At 39.7% G+C, this 24,227-nt stretch overlaps 1 protein-coding gene across 1 annotated transcript in view; it reads right to left on the bottom strand.

Moving 5' to 3' along the window:
* The window catches only part of pdgfd (platelet derived growth factor d), a 45,514-nt gene extending 21,488 nt beyond the window's left edge, over positions 1–24,026 (bottom strand). Inside the window, exons 1-2 of the mRNA XM_056237602.1 lie at positions 23,390–24,026; positions 2,274–2,484 (exon numbers count right to left, since the gene is read on the bottom strand). Coding sequence (XP_056093577.1) covers positions 2,274–2,484; positions 23,390–23,609 — 431 coding nt within the window. The 5' untranslated portion in view covers positions 23,610–24,026. The remainder of the gene's footprint in view (positions 1–2,273; positions 2,485–23,389) is intronic.
* Positions 24,027–24,227: the final 201 nt, after the last annotated feature.

Here is a 24,227-nt window from a genome sequence, read left to right as displayed (position 1 = left end):
TTTGTCTTTTTTATTATTATTTTTTAAATATTTCTGTTTAGCTTTATTTTTATTTTAGTTTTAGTCCTTTTAGTACTTCAACTTAAATGTAAACTAAGGTTACATTAAAAATGTTTCTAATTAAAGATTTTAGCTTTATTTCAATTAAGGACAATGACAATGCAGTGATTGGAAATGTGATTATTTTTATGTATATCACAGAAATGTATATACTTAATAGATTAAGATTCCTTTCTCCTCTTTGACTTCTTGTCTCTTTCTCATCCTCTAAATTCACCTCGTCTCTCATCTCAGATTTTTTTTTTCCTGCTTTATTTTTAGTCCTGAAGTCTCGTGGGTCTTTATAAAATATCGGATTCGCAGTAAATCCCTCTAACCCCAAGGACGAACTCGTAACCCAAGACTCACTCCACACACATCGTGGTCAGATACTCGCTCTGATTGGCTTTCTGCTCATTAAATATTCATATCATGTTTTAACTCTTCAGGCCATTATTTCTAGTCCAGAAATGCAGAATCAAAACCACAGGAATCGGAGGAACTAAACCTGTTATTCTATACCACGTCACAACACGAGTTAACGAAGTAGGACATTCAGCTCCTGGATCACCGATACTATGAATTAATCAGATTTTAGAGCTAGATGCTTGTTAAACTGTTAAATATTTACCAGCTAGACCAACCCAACTGGTAGAAGTAACACTTTCTGAACACCCCTTTAAATATATCCAATTAATTATTCATGTACTCATTCATTTCGAAGCTCCGCCCTCACCTGCAGACTCCATTCTCCGCCTCCGCTTAAAATGAATTATTCATTAGCTCATCAGTCTGAAGCTCCGCCCTCACCTGCAGACTCCATTCTCCACCTCCACTTAAAACTCTTAGATCTAATTAATTATTCATGATCTCATTAGTCTGAAGCTCCGCCCTCACCTGCAGACTCCATTCTCCACCTCCACTTAAAACTCTTAGATCTAATTAATTATTCATGATCTCATTAGTCTGAAGCTCCGCCCTCACCTGCAGACTCCATTCTCCGCCTCCACTTAAAACTCTTAGATCTAATTAATTATTCATTAGCTGATCAGTCTGAAGCTCCGCCCTCACCTGCAGACTCCATTCTCCGCCTCCACTTAAAACTCTTAGATCTAATTAATTATTCATGATCTCATTAGTCTGAAGCTCCGCCCTCACCTGCAGACTCCATTCTCCGCCTCCACTTAAAACTCTTAGATCTAATTAATTATTCATTAGCTGATCAGTCTGAAGCTCCGCCCTCACCTGCAGACTCCATTCTCCGCCTCCACTTAAAACTCTTAGATCTAATTAATTATTCATGAACTCATCAGTCTGAAGCTCCGCCCTCACCTACAGACTCCATTCTCCGCCTCCTCTTAAAACTTTTAGATCTAATTATTCATTAGCTCATCAGTCCGAAGCTCCGCCCTCACTTGCAGACTCCATTCTCCGCCTCCACTTAAAACTTAGATCTAATTAATTATTCATGAGCTCATCAGTCCAAGGCTCCGCCCTCACCTGCAAACTCCATTCTCTACCTAAAACTTTTAGATCTGATTAATTATTAATGAATTCATCAGTCCGAGGCTCCGCCCTCACTGCAGACTCCATTCTCCGCCTCCACTTAAAACTCTTAGATCTAATTAATATTCATGAGCTCATCAGTGTGAAGCTCCACCCGCACCGGCAAACTCCATTCTCCGCCTCCACCTCTAAGATCTAATTAATTATTCATGATCTCATCAGTCTGAAGCTCCGCCTCACCTGCAGACTCCATTCTCCGCCTCCGCTTAAAATTAATTATTCATTAGCTCATCAGTCTGAAGCTCCACCCTCACCTACAGACTCCATTCTCCGCCTCCACTTAAAACTTAGATCTAATTAATTATTCATGAGCTCATCAGTCCAAGGCTCCGCCCTCACCTGCAGACTCCATTTTCCACCTAAAACTTTTAGATCTAATTAATTATTAATGAATTCATCAGTCCGAGGCTCCGCCCTCACCTGCAGACTCCATTCTCCGCCTCCATTTAAAACTCTTAGATCTAATTAATATTCATGAGCTCATCAGTGTGAAGCTCCGCCCGCACCGGCAAACTCCATTCTCCGCCTCCACCTCTATGATCTAATTAATTTTTCATTAGCTCATCAGTCCGAGGCTCCGCCCTCACCTGCAGACTCCATTCTCCACCTAAAACTCTTAGATCTAATTAATTATTCATGAGCTCATCAGTCCGAAGCTCCGCCCTCACCTGCAGACTCCATTCTCCGCCTCTTCCAGTCCAAACTGAGCGTCGAACTCCAGCAGGATTCGTGTGTGTACAGGCGAGAGTAGTTTCCATGACAACAGCAGGTTGCGAGGGTACGAGTTGGGGAAGCGCGGGCTCTGGACGTGACCTCCGCTCTTGACCATTATGACCTCTTCCTTCCGGTACAAGTCTGTGAGGCGATTGCTGTCTGTTACTGGTCACAACTTGGATAGGTTAGTGTGTTTACTCTTGGAGACAAACAAACACACACACACACACAGATATATACAAAAACAACACATACAAAGTTAAGAATCCGTTTCATTTCAGTTCATCCCAGTTCAGTTACAGGATCAATTCAGATCAGAAAATTAATCTAATTGTCTTCAGGAAAATAGACTAAATCACTTCTAATTTTCTAAAGGAAAAGAACCAAAGTCACTTTTGATCCAAGGCAAACCAATTGGCTTCTGATTGGATTCACAAAAAAAAAAAAAAAAAAAAACTTTTTTCACTTCTAATTCTGTTCAGGAAGTGAAATGTAATCACTTCTCATGCTCTTTGATGATAATGATCTGAATTCACTTCTGATGCTATTCAGGAAAATAACACCATTTTCCTACTAATTTCTTTCTTTTTTTAGACAAAAAAAACCTGAAAATCACATTTGATTCTTCTCAAATCCAAAGCAAACTTCTAATTCTGTTCAGAAAGTGAACTAAATTTGCTCTTTGGGAAGTTATCTGAATTCATTTTTTTTTCAGAAAAACAACTAAAGTCACTTTAGATTCTCTTCAGATCCAGAAGCGAATTGAGTTTGCATTAATTCTCTTCACAAAAAGAACTTAATTCACTTTTAATACTGTTCAGGAAGTGATGTGAATTTACTTTTGATGCTCTTTGGGAAAGAAACAGAATTTACTTTGTATTCTTTTTAGGAAAATGACCAAATTCACTTCTGATTCTCTTCAGGAAAGAACAAAATACACTTCGTATTCTCTCTGGAAAAAGAACAGAATTCACTTCTGATTCTCTTCAGGGAAGAACAAAATCCACTTCGTATTCTCTCTGGAAAAAGAACAGAATTCACTTCTGATTCTCTTCAGCAAAAGAATAGAATCCACTTCTGATTCTCTTCAGGAAAAGAACAGAATTCACTTCTAATTCTCTTCAGGAAAAGAACAGAATTCACTACTGATTCTCTTCAGGAAAAGGACAAAATTTACTTCTGATTCTCTTCAGGAAAAGAACAGAATTCACTTCTAATTCTCTTCAGGAAAAGAACAGAATTCACTTCTGATTCTCTTGGGGAAAAGAACAGAATTCACTTCTGATTCTCTTGGGGAAAAGAACATAATTCACTTCTGATTCTCTTGGGGAAAAGAACATAATTCACTTCTGATTCTCTTGGGGAAAAGAACAGAATTCACTTCTGATTCTCTTGGGGAAAAGAACAGAATTCACTTCTGATTCTCTTGGGGGAAAAGAACAGAATTCACTTCTGATTCTCTTGAGGGAAAAGAACAGAATTCACTTCTGATTCTCTTCAGGAAAAGAACAGAATTGACTTCTGATTCTCTTGGGGGAAAAGAACAGAATTCACTTCTGATTCTCTTCGGGAAAAGAACATAATTCACTTCTGATTCTCCTAGGGGAAAATAACAGAATTCACTTCTGATTCTCCTGGGGGAAAAGAACAGAATTCACTTCTGATTCTCTTGGGGGAAAAGAACAGAATTCACTTCTGATTCTCTTGAGGGAAAAGAACAGAATTCACTTCTGATTCTCTTCAGGAAAAGAACAGAATTGACTTCTGATTCTCTTGGGGGAAAAGAACAGAATTCACTTCTGATTCTCTTCGGGAAAAGAACATAATTCACTTCTGATTCTCCTAGGGGAAAATAACAGAATTCACTTCTGATTCTCCTGGGGGAAAAGAACAGAATTCACTTCTGATTCTCTTGGGGGAAAAGAACAGAATTCACTTCTGATTCTCTTCAGGAAAAGAACAGAATTGACTTCTGATTCTCTTGGGGGGAAAGAATAGAATTCACTTCTGATTCTCTTGGGGGAAAAGAACAGAATTCACTTCTGATTATCTTGGGGAAAAGAACATAATTCACTTCTGATTCTCTTGGGGGAAAAGAACAGAATTCACTTCTGATTCTCTTCAGGAAAAGGACGGAATTCACTTCTGATTCTCTTGGGGGAAAAGAACAGAATTCACTTCTGATTATCTTGGGGAAAAGAACATAATTCACTTCTGATTCTCTTGGGGGAAGAGAACAGAATTCACTTCTGATTCTCTTCAGGAAAAGGACGGAATTCACTTCTGATTCTCTTCGGGAAAAGAACAGAATTTACTTCTGATTCTCTTGGGGAAAAGGACAGAATTCACTTCTGATTCCCTTGGGGAAAAGAACAGAAATCACTTCTGATTCTCTTGGGGGAAAAGAACAGAATTCACTTCTGATTCTCTTGGGGAAAAGGACAGAATTCACTTCTGATTCTCTTGGGGAAAATAACACAATTTACTTCTGATTCTCTTGGGGGAAAAGAACAGAATTCACTTCTGATTCTCTTGGGGAAAAGGACAGAATTCACTTCTGATTCTCTTGGGGAAAATAACACAATTTACTTCTGATTCTCTTGGGGGAAAAGAACAGAATTCACTTCTGATTCTCTTAGGGAAAAGAACAGAATTCACTTCTGATTCTCTTAGGGAAAAGAACAGAATTCACTTCTGATTCTCTTGGGGGAAAGAACAGAATTCACTTCTGATTCTCTTCAGGAAAAGAACAGAATTGACTTCTGATTCTCTTGGGGGGAAAGAATAGAATGCACTTCTGATTCTCTTGGGGGAAAAGAACAGAATTCACTTCTGATTCTCTTGGGGAAAAGAACATAATTCACTTCTGATTCTCTTGGGGGAAAAAGAACAGAATTCACTTCTGATTCTCTTGGGGGAAAAGAACAGAATTCACTTCTGATTCTCTTGGGGGAAAAGAACAGAATTCACTTCTGATTCTCTTCAGGAAAAGAACAGAATTGACTTCTGATTCTCTTGGGGGGAAGAATAGAATTCACTTCTGATTCTCTTGGGGGAAAAGAACAGAATTCACTTCTGATTCTCTTGGGGAAAAGAACATAATTCACTTCTGATTCTCTTGGGGGAAAATAACAGAATTCACTTCTGATTCTCTTCAGGAAAAGAACAGAATTCACTTCTGATTCTCTTCGGGAAAAGAACAGAATTTACTTCTGATTCTCTTCGGGAAAAGAACAGAATTTACTTCTGATTCCCTTGGGGAAAAGAACAGAAATCACTTCTGATTCTCTTGGGGGAAAAGAACAGAATTCACTTCTGATTCTCTTGGGGAAAAGGACAGAATTCACTTCTGATTCTCTTGGGGAAAATAACACAATTCACTTCTGATTCTCTAGGGGGAAAAGAACAGAATTCACTTCTGATTCTCTTGGGGGAAAAGAACAGAATTGACTTCTGATTCTCTTGGGGGAAAAGAACAGAATTGACTTCTGATTCTCTTGGTGAAAAAGGACCGAATTCACTTCTGATTCTCTTGGGGGAAAAGAACAGAATTCACTTCTGATTCTCTTGGGGAAAAGAACAGAATTCACTTCTGATTCTCTTGGGGAAAAAAACAGAATTCACTTCTGATTCCCTTGGGGAAAAGGACAGAATTCACTTCTGATTCCCTTGGGGAAAAGAACAGAATTCACTTCTGATTCTCTTGGGGGAAAGGAACAGAATTGACTTCTGATTCTCTTGGGGGGAAAGAACAGAATTCACTTCTGATTCTCTTGGAGGAAAAGAACAGAATTCACTTCTGATTCTCTTGGGGAAAAGAACATAATTCACTTCTGATTCTCTTGGGGGAAAAAAACAAAATTCACTTCTGATTCTCTTGGGGAAAAGAACAGAATTCACTTCTGATTCTCTTGGGGAAAAGAACATAATTCACTTCTGATTCTCTTGGGGAAAAGAACAGAATTCACTTCTGATTCTCTTGGGGGAAAAAAACATAATTCACTTCTGATTCTCTTGGGGAAAAGAACAGAATTCACTTTTGATTCTTTTGGGGAAAAGAACATAATTCACTTCTGATTGTCTTGGGGGAAAAGAACATAATTCACTTCTGATTCTCTTCAGGAAAAGGACAGAATTCACTTCTGATTCTCTTCAGGAAAAGACAGAATTTAATTCTGATTCTCTTGAGGAAAAGAACAGAATTCACTTTTGATTCTCTTGGGGAAAATAACACAATTTACTTCTGATTCTCTTGGGGGAAAAGAACAGAATTCACTTCTGATTCTCTTGGGGAAAAGCACAGAAATCACTTCTGATTCTCTTGGGGGAAAAGAACAGAATTCACTTCTGATTCTCTTGGGGAAAATAACACAATTTACTTCTGATTCTCTTGGGGAAAAAGAACAGAATTCACTTCTGATTCTCTTGGGGAAAAGCACAGAAATCACTTCTGATTCTCTTGGGGGAAAAGAACAGAATTTACTTCTGATTCTCTTGGGGAAAATAACACAATTCACTTCTGATTCTCTTGGGGGAAAAGAACAGAATTCACTTCTGATTCTCTTGGGGGGAAAAAACAGAATTCACTTCTGATTCTCTTGGGGAAAAGAACAGAATTCACTTCTGATTCTCTTGGGGAAAAGACCATGACTCACATGACTTTTCAGAAAGGTAAACTGAATTAACATCTAAAGGAATCAAACCGAAATCCCTTCTGATTCTCTTCAGGAGAAACAATCAATTCACTGTTAGATTTTGATCCTAATATCTGAACTGAATTCACTGAAATGAACCACAGAATCTCCGACAGAACATAAAACACACAAACACAAGCAACACGAGGAGACAGACAGAATTAGGTGACGCCGGCTCTTCAGAAACAGACAGGCCCCACAAAGGTAAAATATTAAAAATAGCAGAAGTTATGCAACAGGAAAACAAAGGCACTTCAACAATGTGACACTTCATGAATCTTTAAATTAGACACATTTGATTGTTTTAAAGAAAGCTAAAGTATTCATGACACACTAATCGAAAGTGACGACGTCGGCGGAGGCCTGATCCAAAGTCAAAATGATGCAGCCATGATGATGTTTTCATTTCCAAAAGCTCCTTGACTCTCTCTCACACACACACACACACACACACAGATTACTGATCCATGCATGCAGCAAACACTTGTGATTATGGCTATACTGCAGGAACAAGGCCACCATCCATCACCATGACAACCTGCTGACCAATGAGCTTTTAAATGAACTTAATACACACAGGAATAAGGCCGCTGTAGCACACACACACACACACACGCACACTACTCGTGTATGTCACTTCTATAAGTGTAATACTGACAGACAGTCTAGCAGCTTTGAGCTTTAACAGCCTCATTTACACAATCTCTCTCTCTCACACACACACACACACACACACACACCGTACTTCTTTAACACCAATTTGTTTCAACTTTCTTTCAACACACACACACACTGTAAACACACACTCAAAGCTCCTAAAGTTTGCTGTGTTTAAGTTTGAGCTGTTGTCTGTGATTGTGAAGAGCTGAATACATCTGATTAAACACAGTAGGTACACACACTTCCCAGGCAGAATCCCAGCGGAAAAGGAAAAGGAACGAGTGATTGATGTAGAACAGCATTTAACTCTATAATCTAATAACACACACACACACACTTATTAGGGGATATGGTCAGTTTTTAATTCGATTTAACTCATTTTATCATTAAGTTCTGGTATTAAGTGAACTACAAGAGTAGGCCTACATTTAATAATCTCTCCAGCCCAGGGTTATTATCTTGGATGGATTGCTTTTACTGAACTTGTTGTTGCAGTGCATTATGGGATTGCTTTGCCCTCCGAGATGCAATACAACTCTACTTTAGACTTCAGACAAAAGAATTTGGTTTGTGATAAATGAGTCTTTAATTACAGTCAGAATAAATAAGATACTGATCGCATGATACAGCATGTAAAAGTGTGTGTGTGTGTGTGTGTGTGCGCGCGTGCGTGCGCGTGCGTATATAACAGCCTGTTGAAGTGTTTTGTTCTGACACATTTCTTCATCGCTGAAGAACGGAGAAAAATTACAACATATCTAGACGTGTTCATGAGCGAGATCCTGAATAATGCCCGACTGTGTTTGAGTTTGTGTGTGTGTGTGTGTGTGTGTGTGTGTGTGTGTGTGTGTGTGTGTGTGTCAGAGTGTAAGTATGTGTGTGTGTGTGTGTGTGTGTGCGCACATGTCTGTGTGTGTGTGTGTGTGTGTGAGAGAGTGAGCGTGTGTGTTTGAGTGTCTGTGTGTGTGTGCGTGCGCGTGTGAGTGTGTGTGTGTGTGTGTGTGTGTGTGTGTGTGTGTGTGTGTGTGTGTGTCTTTGCATCTGAGTGTGTGTGTGTACATGCGCATGTCTGTGTGTGTGTGAGTGTATGTCTTAGTGTCTGTGTGAGTGCCTGTGTGTGTGTGCGCATGTCTGTGTGTCTGTGCGTCTAAGTGTATGTCTGAGTGTCTGTGTGTGTGTGTGTGAGTGTGTGTGTTTGCGCGCGCGTGTGTGTGTGTCTGTGCGTCTAAGTGTATGTCTGAGTGTCTGAGTGTGTATGTCTGTGTGTGTGTGTGTGTGTGTGTGTGTGTGTGTGTGTGTGTGTCTAAGTGTATGTGTGTGTGCATGTGTGTGCGCATGTCTGTGTGTCTGTGCGTCTAAGCAGGCACGTGCACAGGTAGGGCTCAACCTGTGCAGAGCGCATGCTCTTTTTGCCGAAGTGCCCTTTTTTTTGGTGGTGGTGTTTTTTTATTTTTTTTATAAATGAATGCTATTGGTCACCCTTTAAGTCTATCTGTCTGTTTTAAAAATATTTAGCCAATGAAAGATCTTAAAAAGAGCTTGTGTAAATCTTGTTCGATCTTAAACTGTCAAGCTGATAACTCCGCCCCCTCTATCGTCATGAATGAACTGAAGCTCCGCAGCGGCCGCACAGCAGCTGAACGATGTTTTGCAAGGGTAAACAAAGATCTTGTTGTTTGAATAAGTACTAAACACGTTGTCTATAAAAGCGCATATTTTATTTATTTGATGTCTGACTAAGACATGTGGGACCTGAGACTAAGACATGTGGGTAGGGTTGCCAACTTTCTGAAATGGAAATAAGGGGGGGGGGGGGGGGTTATGTGGTTGTGACATGCCCCCTGAAATTCATACATTTTATATCATATTATAATGCAACTTATTAGGCCTATATATTTATAGAATAGCACAGTAGGCTTAATCAATATACAAGACTTAACCACACAGATATATAAAGGCTATCATGATCATTTTGCCAAAAATGAACCATGTATTTGTTTAGATTATAATACGTTTTATTTTTAACTTAAACAAATACAACATATAACATTCGAAACTCATCGGCTTAGACTGCATTTGAAGAAAAATAAACACAACAGTTTTCTGTAGCCTTGTGCGAACTTATTCAATAGAAATAGACTTCTAGAATGTTCTTTCCGGAAAAAGATTTTTTTTTAGTAGTTTTTCTTATCATAGCCTACAAATGTCTTCGGAAACACATTTAACTCGATTTACTGAAGCCTGTAAAATGCATTTGCAGCTGCACAGCTTGCACATTGAGCGTCTGGCTCGCTCAGGCTGCGCTGCGGCAACTGCACATCCAATGGCGCGGGCGCCTCTGACGTGCGACCAATGAGCCAACTCTACGTCATTACACGTCAGCCCGTCAAGGGGGCGCCAAGTCCCCGAATTTACAATTATAGCAGCGGGTCTTCGTTCATATGGCGTTATTATCCTGTCCAATGTCGAGAGCGCATTATTGTAGCGCGAAAGTACATTAATATTATGCGCGAGCGTGAATCTCTCTGCTCGCGCGCGGAATATGATGTGCCGAGCGTGAATCTCTCTGCTCGCGCGCGGAATATGATGTGCCGAGCGTGAATCTCTCTGCTCGCGCGCGGAATATGATGTGCCGAGCGTGAATCTCTCTGCTCGCGCGCGGAATATGATATGCCCAGCGCGAATCTCTCTGCTCGCGCGCGGGAACTGGGCACGTGCTCTCAGATACACTTCTCTTGTAAGAATTCTCTCTCTGGGCTGAGTGGGCTCGCTGCCTCGCTCAGAGAATATGCCTGCACTTAAAAACGTGTTCAGTGCAATCGCGAATTGCTCCTCTTCCCCAGCTAACAATTGTAGGTTATAAGAACGTTTTCATAACGTTCCCATTAAGTTATAAAAACGTTATTTCTGAATGTTCTAGGGAATTTCAAAAAGTCCAGTTTTTTAGACGTTGTATTAACGTTATTTCTTGGTTATAAGACCGTTCAATTCTCCCGTTATGTAAACGTTGTATTAATGTTATTTCCTGGTGATAATAACGTTAGAACGTTCAATTCTCCCTTTATATAAACGTTGTATTAACGTTCTTGCTTGGTTAACTTATAAGAAGTTATTCACACGTTCAATTCTCCCATTATATAAACGTTCTCTTAATGTTTTTCTAAGATAATGAAAAACGTTTCATTCATAACAAGGTAGCCTATATAATAGGCCTATAGAACCTAAAACAAGAACTTTCAGATTTTAAAATTAAGACAAAAATAAATAAAAAAGACCCATGAATCATGTCTATAATATGTGTAATGTAGTCCACTGAAGTCGAGTTGAATTGAACCCAAGTAGGCCTATAGTTTATTCCAATAAACCGATTTGGGTTGAAGTGACCATATGAAATTAACATGAACATAAACTTGGAAATTGTTGTAAAAATGAGCTATATAAATTAAATTAACTTTAACTTGTGGATGTCATTGGTTGTTTTTGGTCATAATCCTTGTCCTTGTGTTCCCATTGTCTCTTGTCTAGCTTTGTTCCCTGTACCATTGTTGGTGATTCTATGTTTAGTCCAAGTTTATGTTCATGTTAATTTCATATGGTCACTTCAACCCAAATCGGTTTACTGGAATAAACTATAGGCCTACTTGGGTTCAATTCAACTCGACTTCAGTGGACTACATTACACATATTATAGACATGATTCATGGGTCTTTTTTTATTTATTTTAGGTTCTTCATATAGGCTAGGCCTATTATATAGGCTACCTTGTTATATAAAAAACATTAAGAAAGGTTTTAATAATTATTAAAACATTTCTTAATGTTTTTTTTATTGAATGAAACGTTTTTCATTATCTTAGAAAAACATTAAGAGAAGGTTTATATAATGGGAGAATTGAACGTTTGAATAACGTTCTTATAACATAAAGGGAGAATTGAACGTTCTAACGTTATTATAACCAGGAAATAACATTAATACAACGTTTACATAACGGGAGAATTGAACTTTCTTATAACCAAGAAATAACGTTAATACAACGTCTAAAAAACTGGACTTTTTGAAATTCCCTAGAACATTCAGAAATAACGTTTTTATAACTTAATGGGAACGTTATGAAAACGTTCTTATAACCTAAAATTGTTAGCTGCGGGGAAGAGGAGCGATTCGCGATTGCACTGAACACGTTTTAAGTGCAGGCATATTCTCTGAGCGAGGCAGCGAGCCCACTCAGCCCAGAGAGAGAATTCTTACAAGAGAAGTGTATCTGAGAGCGCGTGCCCAGTTCCCGCGCGCGAGCAGAGAGATTCACGCTCGGCACATCATATTCCGCGCGCGAGCAGAGAGATTCACGCTCGGCACATCATATTCCGCGCGCGAGCAGAGAGATTCACGCTCGCGCATAATATTAATGTACTTTCGCGCTACAATAATGCGCTCTCGACATTGGACAGGATAATAACGCCATACGTTCATTCTTCATAGTCTGTCTGACATATATATTAGAAGCTATGCGTCTGTCATGGATTTGCACTGAATTGATTCTCAAAAATACGGAACAAAGTGCGTTCCGTATCAGTTCAATACGGAACAAGCCTTTTATGTGTCAAATACGGAACGGTTGGCAACCCTACATGTGGGCCATAGTCATAGCCAATACATAGCCTACACTTAAACAGCCTGTGCATACAGTGGCATTTCATTTTTTATAAAATGCGATTTTGACCAAATGTATTTTACAACAGGAAAAATGATGCCGCCGGCGCCGTTTCCATAGGAAAATCATAAGCACAGGTGCGCCCCCGCTCTGTTCGTACTGGAACTACACAAAGCGACGAGTGATCCTCGTCACCTAGGTAACATATTTCTAAGAAATGTGTTCTTTGATTTATGGTTGCTGATACACTTAATTTATTAACATTTAATCATTTAACATTTAATGTTATGGTAATAATATTAAATTATGGTTAATTCAAGGCTGTTAATATGCACGTATTCGCTATCTAATTTTTGAATCTATAGTATTCTATACTCTCCGGTTGTCCTCACATGTATAAATGTAGTTAAACATGGTTTTACTACAGTAATGTTGTAGTAGTAACAAAACAAAAAAAACACACATTACAGCAGATCACTGTGAAATCTTTATATTTTATCATGCAGAATGTAATTAATGATTTAATTCATTGCAAGGCTTAATTTATTTGATCCAAAATAAGCAAAACCAGTAATATTGTGAAATATTTTTACAATTTAAAATAACTGTTTTCTATTTGAATATATTTTAAAATGTAATTTATTTCTGTGGTCAAAGCTGAATTTTCAGCATCTTTAGTTCAGTACTCTGCAGTGTCACATGATCCTTCAGAAATGATCCTTTTCACACTATTTTATCATTTTTTTCATTGCTGGCTTATTTTATGGGAAGTGTAGTGAATAAGAGACCTTCAAGAGACCAACATTAGTCCTCCACAGTATCAGGTTTTTGCCATCATCTGCAACTGTGGAGAGATCCTTTTCCAAAATGAGGTTAATTAAGAACCAACTCCTAAGCCTTTGCTCAGAGGAGAGACTCTCAGACCTTCTCCTCACAGCCATAGAGAGGGACAGCCCAGTGGATCACAGGGAAGTCATTAACATCTTCAAGCATGGCTCACAGAAGGTTGCTGTTGTAATTAGGTTTAAAGAAGCGCTGAAACCCTGTATATCTATATTATCTATATTATTATTATTACGGTTATTAATAGTGAATAAATCTAAAGCTTTTGAGACTATTTTTTTATTGAATTTGTCATGAAGATGAGACCATTTCCTCCTTTTATGTAGGCTTACTAAATAATCTTGAAATAAAAAAAAGGGAGGGGGGGGGGGGGGGCCTTTTTCAGTTTCAGCACATGCCCCTCAAAAGGTCCGTGCACGGCCCTGCGTCTAAGTGTATGTCTGAGTGTCTGTGTGTGTGAGTGAGTGAGTGTGTGTGAGTGTGAGTGTGTGAGTGTGTGTGTGGCCGATAATGAAGGTTATTCTAGTCACGCCCCCTTATAAAGACAGTCTGATTGAAAATGTAATCAATCACAGTTGATTGTTTTAATGTGGCTTTAGAGGCGGGTTTATCACAAATAGATGTTCCATAAAAACACAACATTCAATCCATTACACGACAGCGGCCGTCAGGGACAGCTTCCCCAGTCTCAAACGAGAATCTGCTGGTAAAAACATTTCACTATTCAACAAACATTTCAGCAAGAACTTACATTTTACTGTGTTCAGTTCATAAAAAACATTAATCTCTCACACACATTCTGTCCCTCAATATTTCATTAATGCTACAGTTCAATTTCCGGCTGACCCAGAGAATGAGGAACAATGTTGTTCTTCGATCTTTACTCACGGGCTGATTCAATAAGAACATGCCCAAGTCATATTTCATTTAAAAAAAAATTAAATTTTTTTTTTAATTTAAATAATAAAATAAATAAAATAATTTTAATTAGTAATTTTTTTTTTATTTTTTTTTAAATAAATTAATAAATAGAAAATAAATAAATGGATATTTCAGGATTTCATTATGTAACATATTTTTTATTTCTTCTTTTTTATTTTGGGGGGAAATATGCCCCACACATTTCTCTAGAGTTAAATCCACCGTACGACACGAAGAACTTCCTAGGACAGGATTCAGATGCGCTTCAGTTGACGGACAGAGGTCAGAGGTCAGAGGTCAGAGGTCAGAGGTCAAACTCAGGCGTAAAGCTTCATGATGCATCAGTGTGACCCCGCTGTCAGACGGTCCCAGCTGAACTTAGAGAATCAAGACACACACACACTGACTCCCAGCCTGAGGACGAGATGATGAGTGTGTGTGTGCGCGTGTGTGTGAGAGTGAGTGTGTGAGTGTGTGTGTGAGAGACTGTCTGTGTGTGTGTGAGTGAGTGAGTGAGTGTGTGTGTGTGAGTAAGTGTGTGTGTCTGTGTGTGTGTGTGTGTGTGTGTGTGTGTGTGTGAATGTAAGTGTGAGTGTCTGTGTGAGTGTCTGAGTGTGTGTGTGTGTGTGTGTGTGTGTAAGTGTGAGTGTCTGTGTGTGTGTGTGCGTGTGAGTGAGTGAGTGAGTGAGTGAGTGTGTGTGTGTGTGTGGTTGTGTGTGTAAGTGTGAGTGTCTGTGTGAGTGTGTGTGTGTGTGTGTTAGTGTGTGTAAGTGTGTCTGTCTGTGTGAGTGTGTGTGTGTGTGTGTGTGTGTGTGTGTGTGTGTGTGTGTGTGTGTAAGTGTGAGTGTTAGTGTGTGTGTAAGTGTGAGTGTTAGTGTGTGTGTTAGTGTGTGTAAGTGTGTGTGTCTGTGTGAGTGTCTGTCTGTGTGTGTGTGTGTGTGCGTGTGTGCGTGCGTGCGCATGCGTGTGTGTGTGTGTCTATCTACTATCTATTTCCAGTTTCTCTCTGCTCTTGTGCTGCTCTGTGTGAGTGTGTGTGTGTGTGTATGCATGCATGTGTGCGTGTGTGTGTGAGTGTATGCATGCATGCGTGTGTGTGTGTGCGCGCGTGAGTGTGTGCGTGTGAGTGTGTGCGCGCGTGTGTGTGTGTGTCTGTGAGTGTAAGTGTGTGTGTCTGTGTGTGTGTGTGCGTGCGCGTGTGTGTGTGTGTGTGTGTGTGTCTGTGAGTGTAAGTGAGTGTGTGTGTGTGTGAGTGTGTGTGTCTGTGTGTGTGTGTGTGTCTGTGTGTGTGTGTGTGTGTCTGAGAGAGAGAGAGAGAGAGAGTGTGAGAACCTGCTGAAACTGTTACTCAGTTGGAACCCAAAGCAGAATCTATTCCTGGACTTATCTAGAGTCACACGAAACACACGTTATATCCGCACAAACATCTCCGTTTATTAGTCCACTAATATATCGCAGAGGAACTTTTACTCGAGTCGTCCCCATAGCAACAGTTCCATCAGAACGACATCATCGACAGACTCACGCCTGCAGGTCCAGAACTTTCTGTTCAAAAATATACTTTATTATGCTTTATTATGCGTATTATGCGTCATAGTTACATGCTAATTTGTTTGCACTGTGACATTTTAATGTAATCAAACACATTTCATCGCAAATGTTTATAGGAAAAATACAAAATAATAAAGAGAAATGCATTTGTACACTGCAATGAACTTGAAAACAACAGTAATTGGATTATTTTTTAATTATGGTAATGGGAATCAAAGGGCTTACGCATTATGAAAATAATTCTTGATTCAATCAAAGAGTAAATTCACGCAGTTATTCGCCTAATTCTGAGTTCATAATTGTTATTCTGCTGTTCAGAAGTCTGTGTACTGTACGCTACTGGGTTGTGCTGGTCTTGCTACTGACTTTGTTCATTAATTATATTATGCGTATGTTCCTGGGAGGATTTGGCAAAGGAAAGAGATTAACTGGCTGTTATTTTCCTCACAAGATGTTGATGTTGAACAGTGCAAACATATTAGAGCACAAATAAAAACACGTGACACACAGGAAACAAGCCTCTGAACACACGTTCAACACAGAGACTGGAGCCCTGATCAGATCCGTCTTATTAGTAGCTGGAGAGTGTTGACAACACACACACACACACACACACACACACACACACACACACACACACACACACACACACACACACACAATCCAGGGCATCACTTGTGAGAAAGTAAATCAATTAGGTTTCAAATGCAGTGTCATGAAAACGAAGCCTTCAAAACTCAAGCCAGCTCTTATTAACACACGATACTGAACACACACACATCCACACACACACACACACACACACTACACACAAGCACAAATCCACTACACACAAGCACACATCCACTACACACACACTACACACACACACATCCACACACACACACACACACACTACACACAAGCACAAATCCACTACACACAAGCACACATCCACTACACACACACTACACACACACATCCACTACACACACACATCCACTACACACACACACATCCACTACACACACACATCCACTACACACACACATCCACTACACACGCACATCCACTACACACGCACATCCACTACACACACGCACACATCCACTACACACACGCACACATCCACTACACACACATCCACTACACACACACATCCACTACACACACACATCCACTACACACGCACACATCCACTACACACACGCACACATCCACTACACACACGCACACATCCACTACACACACACTACACACACACATCCACTACACACACACATCCACTACACACACACATCCACTACACACACACATCCACTACACACACACATCCACTACACACACGCACACATCCACTACACACACATCCACATCCACTACACACACCCACTACACACAAGCACACATCCACTACACACACACTACACACACACATCCACTACACACACACATCCACTACACACACACACATCCACTACACACACACATCCACTACACACACACATCCACTACACACGCACATCCACTACACACGCACATCCACTACACACACGCACACATCCACTACACACACGCACACATCCACTACACACACATCCACTACACACACACATCCACTACACACACACATCCACTACACACGCACACATCCACTACACACACGCACACATCCACTACACACACGCACACATCCACTACACACACACTACACACACACATCCACTACACACACACATCCACTACACACACACATCCACTACACACACACATCCACTACACACACACATCCACTACACACGCACATCCACTACACACGCACATCCACTACACACGCACACATCCACTACACACACGCACACATCCACTACACACATGCACACATCCACTACACACACATCCACTATACACACATCCACTACACACACATCCACTACACACACACATCCACTACACACACACATCCACTACACACACACATCCACTACACACACACATCCACTACACACACACATCCACTACACACACACATCCACTACACACACACATCCACTACACACACACATCCACTACACACACACATCCACTACACACGCACACATCCACTACACACACGCACACATCCACTACACACACACATCCACTACACACACACATCCACTACACACACACATCCACTACACACACACATCCACTACACACGCACACATCCACTACACACACGCACACATCCACTACACACACACTACACACACACATCCACTACACACACACATCCACTACACACACACATCCACTACACACGCACACATCCACTACACACGCACACATCCACTACACACACGCACACATCCACTACACACACGCACACATCCACTACACACACATCCACTACACACACATCCACCACACACACATCCACTACACACACATCCACTACACACACATCCACTACACACACGCACACATCCACTACACACACATCCACTACACACACATCCACTACACACACATCCACTACACACACATCCACTACACACACATCCACTACACACACATCCACTACACACACATCCACTACACACACACATCCACTACACACACACATCCACTACACACACACATCCACTACACACACACATCCACTACACACACACACATCCACTACACACGCACACATCCACTACACACACGCACACATCCACTACACACACGCACACATCCACTACACACACACATCCACTGCACACATCCACTACACACACATCCACTACACACACGCACACATCCACTACACACACACATCCACTGCACACATCCACTACACACACATCCACTACACACACGCACACATCCACTACACACACGCACACATCCACTACACACACGCACACATCCACTACACACACACATCCACTGCACACATCCACTACACACACGCACACATCCACTACACACACGCACACATCCACTACACACACGCCACTACACACACGCACACATCCACTACACACACGCCACTACACACACGCACACATCCACTACACACATCTGTTCTGACATCTAATCTAGCTTTATATGACCAGTTTCTGTGCTTAATGTGATTCACACACACACACACACACTGCAATAAATGGGAAATAATAATGGATGGTTTTCTTCTTGCGAGCAATAAGACACAACTCTATAAAATCTGTTTTGTTACATTTTAATTTTCCCAAAGTTTGTGTTTTCTGCCTGGAGTCTATTTTAATGGATTAATTAAGTTTTAATCATCGAAAGTCATGTCTAATAAATTTAATTAATAAAAATTCAATTTGAATATATTACTAAACTAATTAAATGTATTACAATTTTAACATAATAGGGCCTTATGATATGTATTATTATTATTTTGATTTTTACAAATTCCATCTTATTTTCCACAAATTTTGTTTTAATTTTTCTGCATTCTGTGCTTTGATTTAATATCCCGTATAGTTGCCAACAAAAACTGTGGTCATTTAATCAATTCATAAAACTTTACCATTTTAATAATTTAATTATTTGAATAATAATGTAATACATTTTTAACAATATTAGGGCCCTATGAAAAACATCTGTTTTCATTTTTCTAGATTATGTTTTATTGATTTTTTTATTGATTATTGATCGACACAGATTTATTGTCAAAAACTGTGGTAATGAAATTAATTAATAATTTTACTATTTTGATTATATAATAAACTTTTAACAATATTAGGGCCCTATAAAAACCGTGTTAATTATGTCACAAATTCCATTTTATTTTCCAGTCTTAAATTCTGTTTTAATTTTTCTAGATTTAAAATCTAAAATCGTTAAATCTGTTTTATACGGAAGAGGATTTGGGCCAAGCAATAATAAATAAATAAAACCATCTCGAGATCAAAGTCAGTATAATGCGAGATTAAACTCGTTAAATTTCGAGAAATAAAAAGTCTAAATAAAATGTTGAGAATAAACTCATTAAATTTCGAGAATAAAGTATTTTTGTTTCGAGAAAAAAATCGTTAAATTTCGAGAAAAAAAGTCTAAATAAAATGTTGAGAATAAACTCATTAAATTTCGAGAATAAAGTCGTTGTGTTTTGAGAAAACTATGGAAATTTCAAGAATTTTTTTTTTCGAAATACAAATGTTGACAATAAACTTAAAATTTCAAGAAAAAAGTTGAAATACAATTCTCGACATTTTATTTATATTTTTTTTCTCGAAATTTAACGAGTTTAATCTTGCATTATAATGACTTTAATCTCGAGATGGTTTTATTCATTTGTATTATTGCTTGGCCCCAATCCTCTTCCGTAGTTTTATGATTTTAGATCTATCATAAAAAACTGTGGTACTTACATTATTCATACAATTTTACAACTTTAACGTTTTAATAATTTAATACAATTTTAACCATATTAGGACCTTTTTTCACAAATTCCATTTTAGTTTTCCCCCAAAAATCTTTACGTTTTTTAATATAAATTTATCATCAAAAAACTGTGGTAAACAAATGAATTCATAAAAACGTACAATTTTTAATTAAACAATTTAATCCGCTTTTAGAAACGTACTCAAATGGAAACACAACTCCTACTTTACTTTTATTTTGGCCAAATATGAAGCAGACAGTATGTAGGAAATATGGGAATATACAGAACATTGACAGGCATTCAAAATCTGCAGAGCTTATTTTTCCCTGATAAACTTGATATTGAACACACACACACACACACACACACACACACACACACACACTTGTACTCGCCGCTGCTTTGCACACAACGAGATCAACGACTTAAAGATGACCTATATGCTTTTTCTTTAGTGTGTGTTGTTGCTGTTGAGTTCTTCTCTATATCAGTGTTTCTGAACTCCTGAAACGCCTCCATTGTAGTCTTGAGTTTCTTCCGGGAACGAACACGTCACAATATTCCTCATTATAATAATTCATACGCAGAATAAAGGGGCGGGGCCTGGTTTAGTTAGCCAGTAGTGTGTTAAACTGACGGTTATGGGAAGAGCGGGACATTTCCCAAACACACTCGAAGCGCTCGACCAATCACAACACACTGCTCCAGCCGACCAATCAGAGCACAGTGTGGTTTTCAGAAGGAGGGGCTTCATAGAGACAGGAACTAAACAGAGCGTTACTGACAGACTGGGAAGAGAGGAGCCGCAACAATGGAGAATATGAGGAAAATAATCAACATTCAAGCAGGAAAACATGTTCTAGTAGAGCCCGGAAACACAATCAAGATCTGCCACTGAGGGAACTGTCATAGTGTGTCTGTCAAGGTTTTAGTTTTTCATAGATTCCACACACACACACACACACACGATGAAAGAATGTGTGCTAGCAGACAGCTGTGTGTGAGATACAGACAAAAATATGCCAAGTATATGCATCTTCCTGTTTGTGTATAAAAATGACAGATGGAAACACCGTCAAACATTTAAGTTTGAACTGAAGTCCATTTTTTGTCAATATAAACAAACTCAGAGACAGAAGCCCACCTGCACACACACACACACACACACACTGCCACAGGATCAGTAAGAAGTGTGTGTGTGCCTGTTGTGGGGAATCCCATACCAAATTCCTCAACACTGATGGCTGGGTGTGGGTCCGGGACACCCTGTGACTCACTGCCCCTAAAATAACTATTTCAACTGTTTTACACACACACACACACACACACACACACACACACACACACACACACACACACACACACACACACACTTCTACATCTATCTTTTTTGGGGACATTCATTGTTTCTAACTCTACCCATCACAACTTCACAACTAACTGCCTAACCTGAACTCTTACCCTAAACCTGCCTTTAAACTAATTATAACTTGATATTATAACCCATAAAATCAAGTCTTGACCCTCAAACAGGCCTTTAAAGGCTCTCAGAAAGTGAGGGCCAGCCGAAATGTCCTCACTTTACTCTCTTTGTCCTCACTCCGATGCTCTTAAACTCAAACCAGTACACACACACACACACACCATCGACTGCTCAACAGTTCTGTCATAGATGATCAAACACACACCTGTAGCTGATACATCAAGCAGTGTGACTATTGAAACTGTTGCACTCAACGACTATTTAGAACCATAATTTACTAAAAATAGATCAAAAGCTTCCAAAATAAATGCAAAATTCCAAAGGTTCCAAATAGTAAAGATCTTCATTTTGGAAGAATCCATGTTATTTGTCAACTAGACTACCCCTAATATTCCCAGAATACATTGCGACACTCATTACAGGTGTCACACACACACACACACACACACACAGCTGACCTCAAAAGTCTCCGAAGTAATTCACATCATCATATTGTTGTTGTCAGTTTAATCTGTGGTTAAACGTGTACATGTATGCAGTCACTTTCATCAAAACCGATTTACACTGCATTCAACCTATACATTTTTATCCGGGAATCGAACCCATGACCTTACACTGCGAGCATCATGCTCTACTGTTTGAGCTCCAGGAATACAGGAACAGGTTTACAGGTTATATATCACACAAACTCACAAAGACCTGTCCAAACAAGCTTCAGCTGATCACGACAACATGAAGTTACATTCATGCCCGTTCACATCCTCCACAGTGACCACAGAAAGCATTCGCACGCTTACAGCACTCCAACATATCTGAACGTCGTTCATGAGATCACAAAACATCACAGCAAGAGTCATCTGAGCTCGAATAATGGCACTTGACTGACTATATTAGTCAGACTTCAAAATCTCATTGCATTAGATAACAAAATACAAGTGTCATTTATTGCAAAGACAGCACAAGCACATTTCACAAGTAGGCTATATCCTTGGGCAAACAGAGTTTTGCATGATTATAAACGATAAAACAATCGATTTAGCGTTGAAAACGAATGCAAAAAGCCACTCTGTTTTTGTTAATGTGATCAACTAGTGTTGTTGAGTAGCTGTAACTACAAGTGATGGTACAAACTTAAACACATTTTTCAGTAGTTGCTTTTAAAACAGCGTAGCTTTTCCAGTAGCGAACTACTTTTTCCAGTAATTAGCGGTGTAACGCGTTGTGACTGCGGTGCATTGAAGCGTTGTCGTCTTAGATCACAAAAATTGTGCAAACTACAATTGTTTCATCAGCTTTACAGTTCACTGACGATTATGTAAAGGACAGTTGAGATTTCACATGAATCGACTTTTGTATGTAATTTATGCAAGCCAAAGATTAAAGCGCATACAGGTGAATAATAGCCTTTTAAATTGATTAATTGCCCTGCTTTATTGCACAGATATCAAAAGTCTATTTCTGATTTTATGATGACCCGTCATAGTTTAAACTTTAATCTGTCCCGCGACAGTTTTGTAATGAACCTTAAAGTTGTGTTTTGCGCAATTGCTATAGCAAAGCATCAGTCAAACGAAAACAATTATTCAGTAATTTGTAATATACAATGTCATTGTAAAAAGTGATAGTAACTAACTACTTTTTCTGAAGGGTAGCTTGACTGTATCTTAACTACTTTAACTTGTCAAACTAGTCAACTAGTTACACCTGCTAACTACACCTGCTGTGTGTGAACATGAGGAGAACTGACTTCATACATGCACTAAAACACCAAAAGCTTACTAAAAGACTTCAACAATTAAGTGAATTGCAGCATTTGAGCACTTGCTGTGATGTTTTGTTTTCTAATGCAGTGACACGCGTGCGTTCCTGATACTTTCAGGGTCACCGTGTCTTCAAAAACTCACCATTTCTGCGTGTGTTTGAAGCCCTGAGCGCTTTGGAGGACATCACCTGGGCCTGTGTGGCGTAATTCTCCCCGCTCAGCACCGCGATGAGCGAGCACACGAGCACACACATGACATGGAAGCGAACCGTCTGCTGCCGATCCATGATAAAGCAGAGAGACGTGATCCCAGAGTTCCCAACACCGCGCAGTGCGTCCACGGATCCAGAGAACAGGTTCATATAAACCCAGCCACGGAATCCAAAGACTTCGACTTTATCTGCTTCTGTCCCGTTTGACCCCGAAGCTTATAATTCCACCAGAATACTTTCAATTCCTTGAACGTTTACTGAAACTCGAGGACGCGCGATAAGTGTCCTGTTGGAAAAGTTGGCAAGAATAACGCGCGCGGTGCCGATGGATTCCCAGGGTTCACACATTAATCTCCCGCTGAAAGATCGGGGTTGGTGAGCTGCTGAATGATGGAAGGAAAAAGAAAGGAAGCCCAGTAGGGCTGGACCCCCTTCATCCAGTCAGGACGAGGAAATAACGCCCGTGGGGCGCGTTTTAACAGACTGTTTGGTGAACACTTTGCCGTAACGCTGCCACTCTTTTCCTGTTTGTTGCGCCGCGAGGAAAGTTTTGAGGACTTTCCCTGAGGAGAAACAAACAAACGCACGGGATTCACACTGCAGGACATTATTAGGTTTTCAAACCGTTTCTGAGACGTGTGTTGAAACATAAAAGTGTTCATAAAGTATAATGCAGAGAAATATGGTTTAATACGTGCTTTTCTGCTCACTTAAGGGCTTCCCGAGGAACAATTGCACCTTGACGGAAGCCCTTATCAGATGAGGACA

Source organism: Rhinichthys klamathensis, unplaced genomic scaffold (assembly GCF_029890125.1).
Source record: "Rhinichthys klamathensis goyatoka isolate OS25496 unplaced genomic scaffold, OSU_Roscu_1.1 h1tg000490l_1, whole genome shotgun sequence".
Lineage (NCBI taxonomy): Eukaryota > Metazoa > Chordata > Actinopteri > Cypriniformes > Leuciscidae > Rhinichthys > Rhinichthys klamathensis.
The sequence above is the reverse complement of the archived record's forward strand: the minus strand, read 5'-3'. Positions and strand labels throughout refer to the sequence as shown.